At 38.7% G+C, this 17067-nt stretch overlaps 1 protein-coding gene across 8 annotated transcripts in view; it reads left to right on the plus strand.

Moving 5' to 3' along the window:
* Positions 1-17067, plus strand: part of NEO1 (neogenin 1) — a 108879-nt gene that overhangs the window by 29387 nt on the left and 62425 nt on the right. For all 8 annotated transcript variants that reach the window (XM_081838691.1, XM_081838690.1, XM_081838686.1 and 5 more), the window contains exons 2-3: positions 10960-11277; positions 16523-16798. In XM_081838691.1, coding sequence (XP_081694817.1) covers positions 10960-11277; positions 16523-16798 — 594 coding nt within the window. The remainder of the gene's footprint in view (positions 1-10959; positions 11278-16522; positions 16799-17067) is intronic.

The raw sequence follows: 17067 nt of genomic DNA on the forward strand, positions 1-17067 counted from the left end.
GGAATCTGTTTTAATTCTTAGTTCTTACTCAAATAAAATTAGAGACAGCAGCAAAGCTTTTGAACATTTAAAGAGAAATTAACTTTAACCTAGATGAGCTTCTGGGGCTGCATTTGCTTAGTGGAGAAGGAAATCTACATGTGATTGAGCCTCATTTGCCGTATGTTCCGAAACTTGACCATGCAAGCACACAGCCCTCACCCTTTCCTTGTATATCTATCAAACACTTTTTTTTCTTTTTCTGGAGATGCCTTAATGTTAGTGTGTGTTTTTCCATTTTTAACTTCTCATTTTCCCGAGGGACTTCATAAATATTGCTTCCTCCTACAAAGCTGCTGACATGAAGCAAATATTTCTAATACATTATTCATGTGGTGTTCATTTTTTTGTGTTGAGGAATTAATACAGCTTCACTTAGAAATTCTGTTCCATGGTTGAAATAGAAGAAAAAGATGGCACAGCAGATATTACATGCACAGTTATTTGATATGTGTTAAAGTTTAATCAACAAAAAAGAAATAGCTTGCGTAAATATATATTCACCTGTTTTGCATGTAAAATTAAGCCAAATCATGGCTTAGCACGAATGAACAAAAATGTGGGTTGTCCAGAGTAAAGATTGTGGTCATGGCTCTAGTTTTGCTGCTGTGATACCATGTGCATTAGGGATGGAGAACACTGTCAGAATACAGCATCTTAACAGACTTAAATTCTACCACCTCTCATTTTAATATTATATTTTATTTGCTAGGGAAGGTTGTATCACAGGTACATAGTATAGAATTATGGCTCTTAGAAGGGTAAAAAGAATATACACTTAAAATACATGGCTTGAGGCATGCAGTTTTTCTGGATATTTTGCCATATATAGGGCATACCCACACTACAAACTTCTAAGTCTCTGATGTTACTTACAAGTTTATTGTGGAAACCTAGCACCAATCCAAAACTGACCCAAAGCAGAGCAAATCCTAGTCTTCTTTCTGGGAGCCAGTAATTCTGGATCAGATTATTCCTTCATATTAATAGAAAACTGTGGTTCTTAGCTGAGATAACTCATTTGGTAGTGCATGAGACTCTTAATCTCAGGGTTATGGGTTCAAGCCCTATGTTGGCAAAAAATTCTGCATTGCAGGGGGTTGGACTAGATGACCCTTGTGTCCCTTTCATGGTTCTATGAACAATATTTACATATAGTTTTAGGTAGGATTTGGTCGTATTTAAAGTTTTCTAACATGATTTTCTTGAAAACTTGCACACAAAATTGCACACAAAATTGCACTGTTCTTTGTCTAAGGATTTAGTTCTTCACTTACACAATTTGTACTTTCAGCGGTTAGTCTCACAAAATCACTTTGTGTAGGATCACTGAGCATTTGTGATGTTAATTTGCAATCCTCTCTCTAAGCTTATGTTACTACTATTTAGCACATTGTATGAAGCATTGGTATCAATTCTAACGCATGCATTATGACATTGTATTTTGTGTGAAGTGCTTGTAAGTTGTTTAATTCTGTGTAACAAAGGATGCCCTTGAAATTGAGATTTCACACAAGGTCTTATTTCTTTACACATAACACTGTTACTTTTTTAGAACTTCAGTTCATGGTGTGTTAAAGTTAACAGAAGGGTATACAGTATTCTGAAATAAGGAATATTCAGTAGCTTGCTAAGTTAACAGAATAACTTTATCAGCACAGAATGCAATACTACACTTTTTCATTGTTTGCCCTAGAAGCCAGGATTCTGTTATTTGTTGCACCTGATGTGCTTTGTTTCACCTTGTTGGCTCATTGCAACCCCCCACCATTATCTCAATGTATACCTGAGATAGAGACTGATGTGTCCTTTCCTAGCAGCAGCAGTACTATGCAGCCCAAATGAGATTCAACATGAATTGAATGGTACTTTGAAGTAAGTTGTCGTACAGAATTGTTCTGACCTCAATGAAAGGGAGGCAAGTCGCATTGGAAAAACTCTCAACTAGTTTCCCTCTGTTTGGCACGAGAGACTGACATCCTGGGCAGCAGTCCTAGACTTGACACTGCTATACTTCATTCCTCTTAGCAGGACATAACATTTTGGGTGTTATACAGTATTGTGTTCTTCTTGCGTTAGTGGAAATATTCAGCCACTTGTAACAACATAATGAATGCATATGCATAGAAACATGTCTATCTTTCATAGCATTTACAAAAAGTGAAGCATGGATATGGCAGATACAGAGCTTTTGGTTAGTATCCCAGGTTTTCAAACCACAACACTAATAGTTCATGATATCTGAGTCATGATCAGATATATAAGCTAGGCTTCAAATGGCTTCTTAAACCAGGATTACAGTCACCATACTCTGCTTTCTCTTCAGAGTGTATAAATCTTTTGCCTTTTATGGTCACCAAAATGGAACACCTAGTTACCATTTTAGGGCCAGACAGCTTGAAAGTCATATTTTTCAGTATGACTTTTTGGTTCCTGAAATTCATTCTGATTGTACAGGTAAAATTTAATGGATAGAATTCCACAGGATGTTTTGCCAGTGTGTGAAAACAGTTTAGATCCAAGGATCCCCAGGTATGCACCTCCAGATGGTGGAGACGTGAGGTGCCATCCTGGCACCCGAGAATCTCCTCTTGGTCACAAATGGCCAATAGCTAGGTGCAAAATGCACCTGGCAAATTTTGAACACTTTACTGGGGTGCTGCTAGAGGTCGGAATTCTCAGTTCCTCCTCTGCCCAACCTCCAACAGGCTAGGAATCATGATCCAGCGAGGGGCCATAATGCATAGAAACAAGTTTCAGAGCATGAACTGGGATATACTCCTAGAATCAGCAGATTAAGAATAGCAGGCTGTATACCAGCCACTTCACTCATGGAGCACTCCACCACTTCTTCCTTATTGGGGAAGGGTGGTAACTATGTGCAGAAATCCTTGCTCCCACCCTGCTCATCTACCCATGGAAGGTAGAGATTGTTTTTTTTAAAAAATCTGCTTCTCCCTCTTACTAAGCCTTAAGATTTGGCTGCTAGGGCGTTATCTCGAATTTTGGCATTTGGTTTTAGACTTCTGTCTCCAGCTGCAAACTGAATACTCCACTCCTTAGAAAGATGTATCCTGAAACACACCTTCCAAGCCATTGGACTGTGGTAAATATTTAAAGGGAGAGCTAGCAGGCCAAAAAGGAACTGCTGTTGATTGCTGCAAGGGTGTGAATTCTGTTCCTCTCCAAAATAGCTGATTGTGATATTGTGACTTACATCACAGGGCCATGTGCATGCAGTTCTGGTGGCTTCTGTATCAGGCTGGGGAATCATGACCGCAGTACCTATTTGTACACACACAATTCTCTGTCCAATGAAGATGTTATTTCCACAGCTGTGGAGGGGCCATATTTTAGTGGTAGATCACATACTGGGATTTCTGCATGTAAAGTATCTCTAATAAAATATTCTATGGTAGTAGTAGTTGGAAAACTCCAGCTGGCACTCAGAGCTTGTACCTTTAAACAAGTCAGTATTGGGTTTAGTGAACCAAGGCTTGGCTTACTCAGTATAAAGCATATTCACATGTTAATAAAATATATATACCATTTTACCGGGGTTGGTTCAATATATTTTGAGGGGGGGGTGGGTGTTGGGTGTTTTCATTTTCCCATTTTAGTAAACAGCTTCTAAATTCCGGAGATATTCTTATATTATTACTCATTCTTAGACTTTAAGACAAGGAGGAAGAATACAAAAATTGAAGTGGGCTTCGGTAACTGAAGTTTCTATATTAAGGAATGGCATCTAGGAGTTTGACACGCTGCTAATGAAGGAACAGTCTTGTAGTAGTGCAAGATCATTTTTCCTTTGAGATCCATTGCATATATAAATAACTGTGTTTGGTGCCATCTAGTGGCTGCGATGTTGCATTTTAACACAGAGAGAACAAAGATAGAAATTTTTATGAATCATGTCTTTGTCCTACTTCCCACACTTTTTGTTTCTAATGAATTTGAATTGTTTCTGACTTGTTTAATGCTACTTGTGTAGTATATTGAAATGAAATCTTGCAGATTCCATTTTTGCTGTTATGACTGGTTTTAGATTAAAAATCTTAATTTTGTTTCTCCTTGATTTACTTTGGGATTTTTTCTCTGCTCTTGAACATGGAGGCTTGTATGATTTCCAGAATTTTCAAGTTTCCCCACTCTCTGCAACTTGAAACAACTGCCTTTAAGGCACTCAATTACTACAAGTTGTATCTGTGGGAAAACAGTACTGCAGTTTGCACTAACTACATGCTCATAAGGAATGTAGACGAAGGACTGAATGCTTCTTGAGAGGCTGTCTGTGGCTTGCTTTTAATCATTAAGACTGAAATGTCACAGACTTTGCATGCTAATTATGAGGTCCTGTAGTACCATTCCAATTAACTGTACTTTTTATAGTGTAGGACAAGGGTGGCTAATTTGTGGCTCTCCAATATATTGCTGGACAACTCACATCAACTCTAGCTAGCATGACCATTTGCAGTGGATGATGGGAGTTGTAGTCCAGGAGCATTCAGCACATAGTTTGTTTACTGTATTTGCTTGAATCTAATATGCACTTTTTTTTGCCAAATTACGTTGCGAAAATTAGGGTGTGCATTAGATTCAATGGTGCATTTACATTTGCTAGCAAATACTTTTTGGATTTCAAGGTTTTGAAGATTGAGGTGCGCATTAGGTTTGATGATGCATTAGACTCGAGTAAATACGGTATTTGTGGAAATTTTTTAGTCACTTTATCTTGGCCTAGGCAACCGAAAGCAACTTACAAATAAACAGACCAAAAAAAATCTCACATAGGTACTTTAAAACCAAAAGGGGGAAAAATACATTAAACATCACAGGTTAGCCAGCAATTTGATATCTGCTCCCAATGGTATTATTTTACTATTTGTTCCACTTTTTAAATCAGAAACATGAGTTAAGTGGTTTTAAAAAGAGGCTTTCTTCCAGTGAGCCACTAAACTCTTCTGTAATTTTAATATTGTGTTAACAATTTCTCCATGCATTCTGGCCTTTTTGTTTGAACCAGAATTACCAATGTATACAGTGGTACCTCAGGTTATGTACGCTTCAGGTTACAGACTCTGCTAACCCAGAAATAGTACCTCGGGTTAAGAACTTTGCTTCAGGATGAGAACAGAAATTGTGCAGCAGCAGCAGCGTGGGAGCAGCAGGAGGCCTCATTAGCTAAAATGGTGCTTCAGGTTAAGAACAGTTTCAGGTTAAGAACGGACCTCTGGAACGAATTAAGTACGTAACCAGAGGTCCAACTGTATTTACAAAGTCTCTTGATGGGAAAAACATCTAGCAAAAGTGCTTGTACAAGAGGCAATCTAAATATTCATTACTTCTGTCTAATAGTGAATAGTAATTTGGAAAGCAAAGTTGGGGCCAAGACAAGGCCCATTATTTCTATAGGAGAATCTAAAAATTTGGCCTTAAACAGTTATTTGCTAGTAAAATATCAACCATGTCAATAGCCGTACTTGGAATTTTTTATATTAAATACATGCCCAGTGGCATTGCCTGAGTCTGTTTCCCCCTTACTTCCTCCCTCTCCCACCAAGCCCCCCTCCCCCCCTTTTAGTTTTGTTCTTATTGCATTTACTTTAGGGGTAAATGAAAAAGTCCACCCCCCAATACAACAGTATCAAGCAGTGCCAAAATGCAGTAAGACTGAGTATGTTTAAGTCTCTCAAAGAAAAACTTAGTTGTAAATAGCTTCTAAGTTACTCTTTGAATACAGAATTCTTTCTCTAATGATTTTTTCATTTCATATAGCATAGCAGGTCAAATCCAGGCTACTGTTCCTTATAACTAAGAGCTAAATCTGTCTTGTCTAAAAATTGACAACCTGTATTTAGGTTTCTTGGCATTAATTAAAGAACGTGCTTCTCAGCCACCCAGGCAGAGTACTCTATTGAAAACCATAATTTCTCTTGTTAAGGGAGAAGGGGAGAGGTTGCACGTTTATCCTGGTATCCTAGGCAATTAGTACTCAATCAATGTCATCTGCTTCATCCGTATTATAAAGGGGCATCTACCCACAGACAGTTATTTAAAAACAAGTAGCATTTTTTTCAAGTGCTCCAGTTGTCAAAAGAGCTTTCCTTTACAAATCAACATGCTTCTGTTTTTCAATCTATAGCCAGATGGAAACGCACCAATACTTCCTTTCTCAGGCCACTCAGCTGATACAAGCTTTGTTTCTTTCCAGGAGGATTAGCCTGTTTTGTGTGATTATTCTTCATTAGTGGGATTTTATCAAATTCCTATGATCTAGATGTAAATACAACCTGTGAAAATTAATGGTACGTTTTGAATTTGATATGCTAAAAGTGTAAAAGCAAATGTTTGCTTTGTTTCTGAAAACAATATCATTCTAGAAAATATTTTGTTTATAGAGCTGCCAGAAGAAACACAATATTAGTTTAGATGTTAGCTTTCTTTTTTTGCCCATGAAGCCCTCCAAGCGGTTCTTACAAATATTAGCAACATTAAACATTAAAAATCCACACTGAAACTGTAATAAAACAATTAACAAGATAAAGAACTGACACAACCAGCACAGAAAATGCCCCTTTTATGATACCAATCAATCCTCCCACAGATGGCACTAGTGGCACCTAGAGTATTGACCTGTTCATGAATGACTCATGGGGCTTGGGGGTTTACATAGGATTATAGGCATTGGCCTAATGTCATAAATAAATGGCTCAGAACCACAATACTTTAAGGACTGTCTCTCCACATATGAATTGACCTGGACCCTGCGATCATCATCTGATGCCCTTCTTGGTGTGCCTCCTCCATGAAAGGTCTGGAGGGTGGCAACATGAGAACAGGCCTTTTTTGCAGTGGCTACACACTTGTGGAATGCTCTGCCCAGAGAGGCTTGCCTTGTGCCTTTGTGACATATTTTTAGGTTCCAGGCCAGAGCCGCATTTCGGTTTGATGAGGCCCTAAGCTACTGTAGGTAATGGGGCCCTTTATAAGTCCAGCTGTCCTTTGTCAACAACGAATTGTCGCTGTTTTTTGTGTTGAATATATGCTACATGGTAATTTATGGACCTAATAGGTATCTAAAGCAAATAACAAATAAATAACAAATAGGAGCCTACACAACACAAAACACTGTTGCTATATGTAGGTTTTATTTTATATGTTTTTTTATCTTATATTTTGGAAATGTACATCCAGGTTTTTTCCTTTAATTTTTTTTGGGCCCCCAAGAGGGTGGGGCCCTAAGCTATAGCTTGTTTAGCTTATACGTAAATCCAGCACTGTTCCAGGCAAACATGTTTCTCTTTTCCCAGGCTTATTTTAATAAATATAAGTAGTAGTAGTAATATATTTATGTGTGTGGAAGACTGTGGTGGGAGAAAAATATATATAGAAAACAGGACATGTTTCTATAATCTCCTGTAGTGGGAGCGAGACTGTCAGGTTGGGCTTTAGGAACCACCAGCAGCAAAGACAGGAAAAAGATGGAGCTCCCAGAATACCTCACTCTGCCCTGCCTTTGCAGCAAGCAGTACATGTCTTCTGTTCATGTTCAGTAAAATGTGGCATGTACTTTCAGAACATAAGTATTTGTTTTGATCCCTTCACTTCTGTTCAAAGAGAAAGTGATAAATGCTAAATATGTATATGCTTGGAAATATCAAAACAAATGTTGGAAGGAAAATTCAGGAATTAATTTTCAAACCTGAGTGCTGTTCCCCTTCCAGTTTTTAAGAGAATCAGGAATGAGGAAGATGTCCTAAATAGTGTTCAGCACTTGTTTACTTTATGAAAGTCTATTACAACTTTGAAAAAAAAAAGAAATTTTTTTTTAAAAAAATTGTGTTCAAATGTTTTAAATTTTAAATTTGTTCAGTTTAAATTTTTAAAGTTCAGTTTCATGGAGTAAGAACTTGAAATTCTTATCATGGAGTTTGCTGAATGAAAAATAATTAAAATTACACTAGTGACATCCATTGTTTATCCCCCCAGCTTTGCTTTAGCTGTTTAACAATGAGATATGGGTAGGTTTTTTTAAAATGAATGAATGACTGAATTGTTGAATAATTCATTCAGTGTAAGGAACATTGCTGAAATTGACTGCACAACATAGCTGGGTATAACATTTCAAAATCTCAGGTCCCTACCTCAGTTTTTGGAGATCAACACCATACTTTAGGTTTGAGCCTTGTTGAGCAAGAAATGGGAAAGAATGCTCCAATATTTCCCCTTTGCTTAGCTAAGATAGAGGAGACTTCTTAATGTCTTGTCTTACCTTTCTCATCGGTCAGTGGAAGTCAGCAATGTTGGAGTTGTTGCCTCAAAGAACCTGGAGCATCTTGAAGTGGCAGTTCCCAAAAGATCAGCCCTCTCTTTGCTGCTACTCAGCTGTATCAACTACAGTGGAACCTTGGTTCTCAAACTTAATCCGTTCCGGAAGTCCGTTCGATTCCCGAAACTCTTCGAAAACCAAGGTGCAGCTTCTGATTGGCTACAGGAGCTTCCTGTACTCAAGTGGAAGCCAGGTCAGATGTTCGACTTCTGAAAAAATTCAAAAACCGGAAAACACACTTCCGGGTTTTCGGCGTTCAGGAGCTGATTTGTTCGTCAACTAAGCCGTTCGAGAACCAAGGTTCCACTGTATATGGGAATGCACACATGAGAGTGAGTACAGGTTGGACACACTTACTTGGGCTATGTCCACTGTGTCCACCCACTGATATGCTGCCCTTGGTGTATCTATAAAATGTTAAGCACTTTGATTTATATTATGTATTTTTTTATCTTTATTAACTTTTTAATTAAAAGTTCACCACAAATTCAGTAGAAAAGTGTGAGGGACACAGGAAGTTGGGTGTGTGGGAGAGGCAATTTTCAAAGTATGCATACTTACACTTCCAGAAGTTCTAAGTTCCGACCTTCTCGTGACAATAAATCAGTGGCACCATACTTACTTTGACTTGTGGGTTGCCATACCAGTAAGGTTGGGTGGGACCCACTGTTCTAATCACATGATTAAAAGTACTTAACATATTTGCCCTCCCTTCTGTTGGAAGGCAGTATACATTAAGGAACTGTATACTGAGAATATGATTAACTTAAAATGTGTATTCACCATGTTACTCCAGTCAGGTTATTTAGCCCTCGTTCAGCAGAGAACAAATTTCTTAGCAAAGATACTGTTAGTCTTGAATGTCAAGGCTCTGCTGCAATTAAAGGCAAGTTACCTTTGATTAAACTATGTGAAGGCTACGGCAGCTTGGGGAAAGCTTCATGAAAAAACATTAATGTTCTCATTTAATGTAAAGTATATTTACAAAACAATTTAATTTCTTGTATGACAGACCCTGGTTACACAATGAGGGATAAAGCTTTTCTAGAAAAAACAGAATATATTGTATGTTGAATTATTATGGGGAGGATGTGGCTTCACTTTAAATTTTCAGTGTGAGAGATAACATGCAAAACTTCATAAGACTATAAAAATTGTTTTGCTAGATTAGGCCAAGGGCCATCTGTTCCAGTGTTCCAATGCCAAGAAATAATGGCCAGGTGGCTCTGGGGCTTCAGGAGTTTATATGCAGGTCATGATAGCAATCCCCTGTTTGCCCTCAGCATGTGGAGTTGCATTAATTTGTCTTGGCAAACAGGTATTGGTAGACTTAGCTTTAAAAAATGAGGGAGAGGGATAGGGAGAGAACGAGAACAATAGTAATAGCAATAGCTAGCTAGCTAGCATCCAACATATTTTGTGGTAGTGATTTCCTTATGTCAGTCAGTGAGTAGTCTTTCGTGAACCTAGTGCTGATCAGTTTCATTGGATGACCTATTAGTTCTGGTTTGCATATTTTGAAAGACATACGGTTATTTCTGAAAATTGTCAGGTTCTTATTTCTCCTCTCTGTAACATTAAGTATCATTTACTCTTTGCCACGTTATGGAATCCTAATGTTGCGAATTTTTTGACCATAGTAGATAAATTTTGAATTAGAGGCAGGGAAATGCAGAATGTTGTGATGAAATGACATAAGTTAAATCAGTACTGCACATTGGTGGTGAGGATAAAAACAGAACATGAGTAAGTTATTTTGACAATAGTCCTGTTATACCATAACATGTAAGTTCACTCTGTCTATAGGGTATATTCTCCAGTCTCTATGCCATTTCCAGCTTGTTGTTACCCTTTTATAATAAGGTTACCAGATTTTTTTCAATGAATCTGGGGACACTTTTGAACTTACTACTAATTAGATGGAATTTGTCAGGGGACTGATTTGTAAATCCGGGGATTGTCCCCGGGAAAAGGGGACATCTGGTAACCTTATTTTATAATCTTTCTCTGTGGACAAGATGGGTAATATTTATGGTTTGCAACTCAACAGGACCCTTATACCGGCCTTCTTCAACTTTGTGCCTTCCAGATGTTTTGGCTAACAACTCCCATTATCCTTCACCATTAACCATGTTGGCTCAGGTAGTCTGGAGGGCAGCAGATTGCAGAAGGATGTTTTATATTATCAAGCAGCTTAAGCCAAACTTTGGACTTACAAGCCATATGCCTCATGGCTTATACTTCTGAGTAACTTGTATCTACGTGTGTGTGTGTGTGTGTGTGTGTGTGATTTGTGAAATATATACATCTCTGTAAACATATGCATGCTAAGCAAGATTCATAGTCCACCAAGGTCATAGTCCTTTCTAGAACCTATGGTAGTTTCTTCGTGAGATGGAAAGTGTAAATATTTGATGATGATATATATTGGTTCTGTTACACAGGGTATCAAATATTATTTCAAATATTTACTATCAAAAGCAGTTAACATATCAGAATGTAAGGAACAATATTCAATTGTTGTAAAATAAATATTTAGGGTATCTGAGAAGCATTTAAAAAATCTTCATTTCTCTTGTGTTTTGCAGGACCCACAGTGAGGACTTTTACTCCATTTTATTTTACCGTGGAGCCAGTGGACACTCTGTCAGTTAGAGCTTCATCTGTTATACTGAATTGCTCAGCTTATTGTGAGTCATCTCCAAAAATCGAATGGAAAAAGGATGGGACTTTCTTAAACTTGGTGTCAGATGACCGACGCCAGTTGCTACCAGATGGATCTTTATTAATCAACAGTGTAGTGCATTCTAAGCACAATAAGCCTGATGAAGGGCATTATCAGTGTGTTGCAACTGTGGAAAGCCTTGGAACCATTGTAAGCAGAACAGCTAAGCTCACAGTAGCTGGTGAGTATTTTAAAGTTGTTTCCTTTCTTGTGCTTATCCCATCTCACAAATGTTGGCCCCTCAGTTCCACAGACAACATCCTGCCTGCATTGTATGTGAAGGGATTTTTTTAGTGGACTTTCTGTCTGAGGGGTCCCCCCCACCTTGCTATCACAGTGTATTTGGTGTGCCTAACACACTATCCACACAACAAGGTTCAGAAGTCAGTTGCTCTGCATAAATGATAGTGAAGGGCCAAAGGACTGTTCTTCTTTGTTTCTCCACATGTGTTTTTGTAGGTCTCTACTTTACTTATCTGTTATATTTCATAAATGATGTGGCATTATGCAGACTATTGCATGCTACACCTCAGAATTTTATTTTGTCACAGGGAATGGAGAAACAAGGGGAAAAGAACCTTATAGTGGTTTTAGATTGGAAAAACTTGACTAATGTAGCTTTTTCTTTCATTTCCCTAATGAACTATAAGCTGCTCTCAGGGTTGTTTTCTTTGCTTAATAAAAAGCTTTGGGTAATGAATTCCTTCCACAACCCAGCAATATTTGCTGCTTTTTAAAATTCAAACATTGCGTGTATTAAATTGTGACAAAAGGAAGAACACAAGACACAAGTGCTTGATTTTTATCTCCAGTATAATGAGTTTGATGGCCCAATTAGCATAAACGGGTCTGTCCTGGGCTTTTGCCTGACAAACTTGATGGTCGATTGGGGATGTAAGGACTTTAATGGTCCTTAATGACTTGGAATCTCTGCTAGCCTTGGGAATTTTACACCCTTGAGAGTTTGGGGAAAGGATAAGCTGGGTAGCAGGGGAGGTGTTGCTGTTGCTGTATGGTAATCTGATTCAGGCTTATTAGTTAATACTGTATGCTTCAAGAATTCCTCCCCTCCACCCACATCCATCTTGAGTATTTGTAAATTAACAAATGGTAAAAAGAGACTAGTGCATTCTCCTTATACAGACTGTAGTATTGCCCCTGTAGCATTGTCTCGCTGCCCATGGAACACAACACCATCATACAATCATGTCATGTCATGGTTTTTATCTTCCCTGCCATCATGATTATTACTGTGAGGAGGAAAAGTGCAATACTTGTGGAGCTTTAACAAAGCTTCAAAACTGGCAGTAGGTTCCTGCTGCTTGGTGCTTCATTCCTTTAATCTGTGAAGCAGTTTCAGTCTTTCAAATTGACTTTGCAAAGATGAAGAAGAGATGGAGGGTGCTACGCATGTGCCCATCAGAATATTTGGTTCCTATCACTCCCTGTGATACAGAAAGCTTGTGGCCTTTGCTGAGTTTAATTGCTTGTGTTATAGACTAATTCTTAAAATATTTCCTGGATCACAGTGAACAGAAAATTTTAGTCATTGCTTAAGTTCTATAGAGAAAATGGTTGGTGGATGACAATATTTACCTCATCTAATGAGATGAATCTACAGTGATATGTTACTTACAAGAACCCTAGTTGCAGAGTATTATTATTATTATTAGTTAGATTTTTACCCAAACCTTTGTCCAAAGGAGCCTAGTGTAAAGCATTACCTCTGTGTAATTTGCTATATTTTGTGACTAGCTATTATAAAATAGCTGCTATTGCGGAGTAGGAGGGACAAGGCTGAAAAAGATCTACTTTTTCTTGTGCTTTTTCTGAGATGAGCAGCAATTGGCGAAAGGCTTGCCAAGTAAAATAGTTGGATTACGCAAAGGTAACAAAATTTAAAGCTAAAATTGTAAAATCAAGATGAGGAGAATTCAGACTTTTAGTCCTGCATTAAAAACTATTAAGAGCACATGGAATATTTTCACTGCTATCAAGAATGGGGCTGGTTTCACATTCTTTGGGAGTGAATTATACAGTCAGGATGCTGCCATTGGAAAATTTGGAATTTATGTAACAATTTACATAATCATATAAATGCCTTGTATCCTTATAACCTTGTAGGATGAATAGATGCAAGTGGAGGCTAATGCTGAGAGAAAGTGGCTTGTCAGATTTTGTGCATGGTAGAGGGAAAAATTTAATATGGGTTTCATGATTTGCAACTGAGCTGTGTAGACTTTGTCAATTCTCATTTCTGTTGAATTAGGGTCATCAAATGTGATAGTGATAGTCTTTTGTGGAGTACTAACTAATCACTTGTATACAGCAGTTAGTGGAAACTTTGACTGTTCACTTTCACAGAGTATGTAGTGGTTATAATTCATGGACTGTATATTTAGGGTTGCCATACAAATTTCCTGGACATATATGGAATACTGCAGTCGGCCAAACAAAACTCAATGACTTTGCCCTCGCAAAACAAACAAACAAACAAACAACTTTGGTAAAAAAAGCTCAACAACTGTCACGAAGCACCTTATTCTAATATGGGACGTATATGAAGAAAATGTTACTTTAAAATGGATGTGTGCAATAACTATTGTCAGCAGTAAAGCAAAACACTGTACTTATATGTATTTAAGAATAAATGATAAAAACAATGGCTAACACTTCAGATAGGAGCTAAAAAGCCAAAAACCTGGTGTTTCAGATGTTTTTCTTTTTTCTCCATTTTTTATAAACACATGCTCATTTCATTTTTGTTTTTCCATAATCATACCATGTTGACTTTTTAATGGGAATTTGTGTCCAGGAAATGTTTGGCTGAGACAATAGCCCTACTCTAAAATATGACCTTGTTTCCTCACCTCACCCAAAACATGGAATAACTGAAACAGTTTTATAATATAGGAAACTAAATTTTAGAACTTTGGAATCTTTAACTAAATTATAAAGTTTAATGCCTCTCTGGGCTCCTTTGAAAGGAAGGGTGGGATAATTTTTATAAATAAAAAAATTAAATTCATTGTCCACTTCCCTTTTCTTTTAAGGTCAAATACTTTTACAGTTGGTTTATTTATTTAATATTAACATATTTATGTACTATTCATAAAACATCAGGTTCAAAAATCATACAGTAAACAGAACAGGTAACTTGCCTATATCCTGGATATGGGAACCACCCACCCAAGGAACCTTAGTCTTTCCATGAACCTCCCTGAGATCTATGGATATAGGGTGGTATACAAATATAGTAGTAGTAGTAGGAGGAGGAGGAGGAGGAGGAGGAGGATATAGGGTGGTATACAAATATAGTAGTAGTAGTAGTAATAATAATAATAAAAAATCTTATGATGAAGTAAACCTGTGTGTCATCAGTATACTGGTGACACCTTACTCCATAACTCCAATAACCACTCCCAACTGCTTCATCTAGATGTTAAAGAGCACCGGGAATAGGATAGTACTCTGTGGAAACCCCATTGCACAAGTACCAGAGGGCCAAAGAACACCCACCCAGTGCTACTCTCCGAACCCACCCCTTAAGCTACAAACAGAACTACCATAACACAATGCCTCTGATATCCATCCCACTGAGTGGGTCCAGGATGATACCATGGTCAATTTTTGCTCCCTTAAAGTGCTCCTCCTCCCCAGTTGAGAGAACCCCGCCTCTGCTCTTGCTTGCATGTGAGTAGGAGTGGGATTGGGGCTGGGAAGTGTGAAGCCTACCCTTCGCAGCTGAGTGAGCCCCGACTCCACTCCTGCTTGCACTTGGCTACTGTTGCCTGGTCGGTCTTCGGGGAGTGAGGGGCAAGCGGGCAAGGTAGCTCACCTGCCCCCCACACCAGTGAAAGCAGCCTGGCCAAGGAGCCCCAAGGTCCTTGCTGCTCGAACGTGGATTGGATTGGATTGATCTTTATTACGGCCATTGGCCCGTTACACGACAGTTTCCCATACCAACATATTATACTTAAACCTCCAAGCTCGAGCGTGAGTGGCAGGAACACTGGGGCTGGCTCCACTGGGGTGGGGGCAGGAGCTCTCCCACCCCCAGTGGAGCCTGGCCAAGGAGCCTGAGTCCCCTGCTGGTTGTGTGCGAGTGGCAGGGGACTCGGGGCTCTCTCAGCTGAGGGCAGGAGCCTTTCTGCCCCCGAGGTGAGCAGTGGGCTGGGGCCAGCTGTATTGGCCACAGCAGCCCATGAGGTGTGGAGGTAAAAGCGCCTCGGCTCCCATGATGAGAGCTGTGGCAGTTTCACCGGGCACACCGCCGGCTGGAGCCAATGCAGCTTTTTTCAACATTGCAGTTTATCACCAAACTGCGATGTTTGGCTGGCGATACACTGCGATGTTGAAAACCCAACATTGCCCAGCCCTAGATGTGACACTCCATTCAGATAAGCAAAAGGCATTACAGTGGTCCCTTGGTTTGCATATGTTTTGGTTTGCATATGTTTTGGATTACAAACACGTTAAACACGGAAGTGCGTGTCCCGGTTTGCAACCTTTTTTTGGATTACAACCCATTTTTTTGGATTACGAACAAAAAATTTTGGAAGCCCCATTGGCAAAAGCATGCCTTGGCTTACAACCTGTTTTGGTTTACAAACGGAGCTCCAGAACGGATTATGGTTATAAACCAAGGTACCACTGTATATCAATTCAAGGAGACATTACAGACAGGCAAAAGCACCTGAGGTGGCTGCAAAGGTTATTGTGGGATGTGATCTGGGGAGGAGGTATGGCCTATAGAGAGCCCCAAAGCAGAGACCTGGAGGGCTGCATTTTGCCCTTGGCCATAAAGTTCCCCACCTCTGCATGAAGGGATGTCATCTGTGCAGATTCCACAGGCTGCCTCATTCCCTAAGACTGTGATTCACTGGCAGAGATGCTATATATGTCTCCGTTGCATAAATTGGAAACATGGAAGTAGCACATAGTTAAAAGCCGTCTAAATGGATTTTTATATATTTCATCTTAATTGTTGAAAGGGGAGAAGGGATATGTTTTCATATTTTAGTATGGCAATATTTTCCATCTGAAATCAGGAACTTTACAGCTCTTCTACCAGTTTTTAAATTTTGTTCTGCTCAATACAGTCAGTGCAGAACTTAAATGATATTATTATTTAGTTAAATATGTAACTTAGAGCAAGTACATGAGCTAAGTATCCATTATTTCATTCTGGAGTAATGTAATCAAAGGGGGCTTGATAGCTGAGCTTGTGGACAAATCTATGTTTCACAATAGGATATGCTTATGAGCAATCCTGGACAGTAGGCTAATGAGTCAACCTATTTTTCATAATGGAAGTATAGTTGACATTCTGCTGCATTGTAAGCAAACATGACTGCAAGAAAGAAAAAATAAGGAAAAGTACAGATGCACAACCTTACATGTGTTTTTTTTCCTTTTCTTTTTAGGACTTCCAAGATTCATCAGTCAACCGGAGTCAGCATCAGTCTATAGAGGAAACAGCATAGTTCTTAATTGTGAAGTAAATGCCGATCTAGCACCCTTTGTAAGGTGGGAGCTAGATCATGAGCCACTCTTTCTGGATGACCGCGTATTCAAATTGCCAAGTGGAGCTTTAATTATTAGTAATGCTACCGATGAAGATGGTGGAACATACTGTTGTATTATTGAAATTGGTGGTTCTCCCAAATACAGTGATGAAGCAGAGATTAAAGTTCTTCCAGGTAAAGGCATATGTGCTCAGATTTTTCTTTCCTAGATTGCAACTCACTAGTAAGATTATTTAATTGCTGGCAGATAGGTTCTGTCAAGTTGCTCTTTGTCTTTTAAAGTTAGCCATCTCAATGTATTCTGTAGATCCCTGGGAGTTGTACTTATAAAAGCTTACTTTAAAAAGGCTGGTTTTCTTTAAAAAGGACTCTTGAATAGTAACATAATTTTCTTGTAATGAACTTTTTTTCAAGAGACTTTTGCCGACATGGTCAAGACAGCA

The sequence above is a fragment of the Podarcis erhardii genome (genome assembly GCF_964252035.2).
Source record: "Podarcis erhardii genome assembly, chromosome: 14".
Taxonomy (NCBI): Eukaryota; Metazoa; Chordata; class Lepidosauria; order Squamata; family Lacertidae; genus Podarcis; species Podarcis erhardii.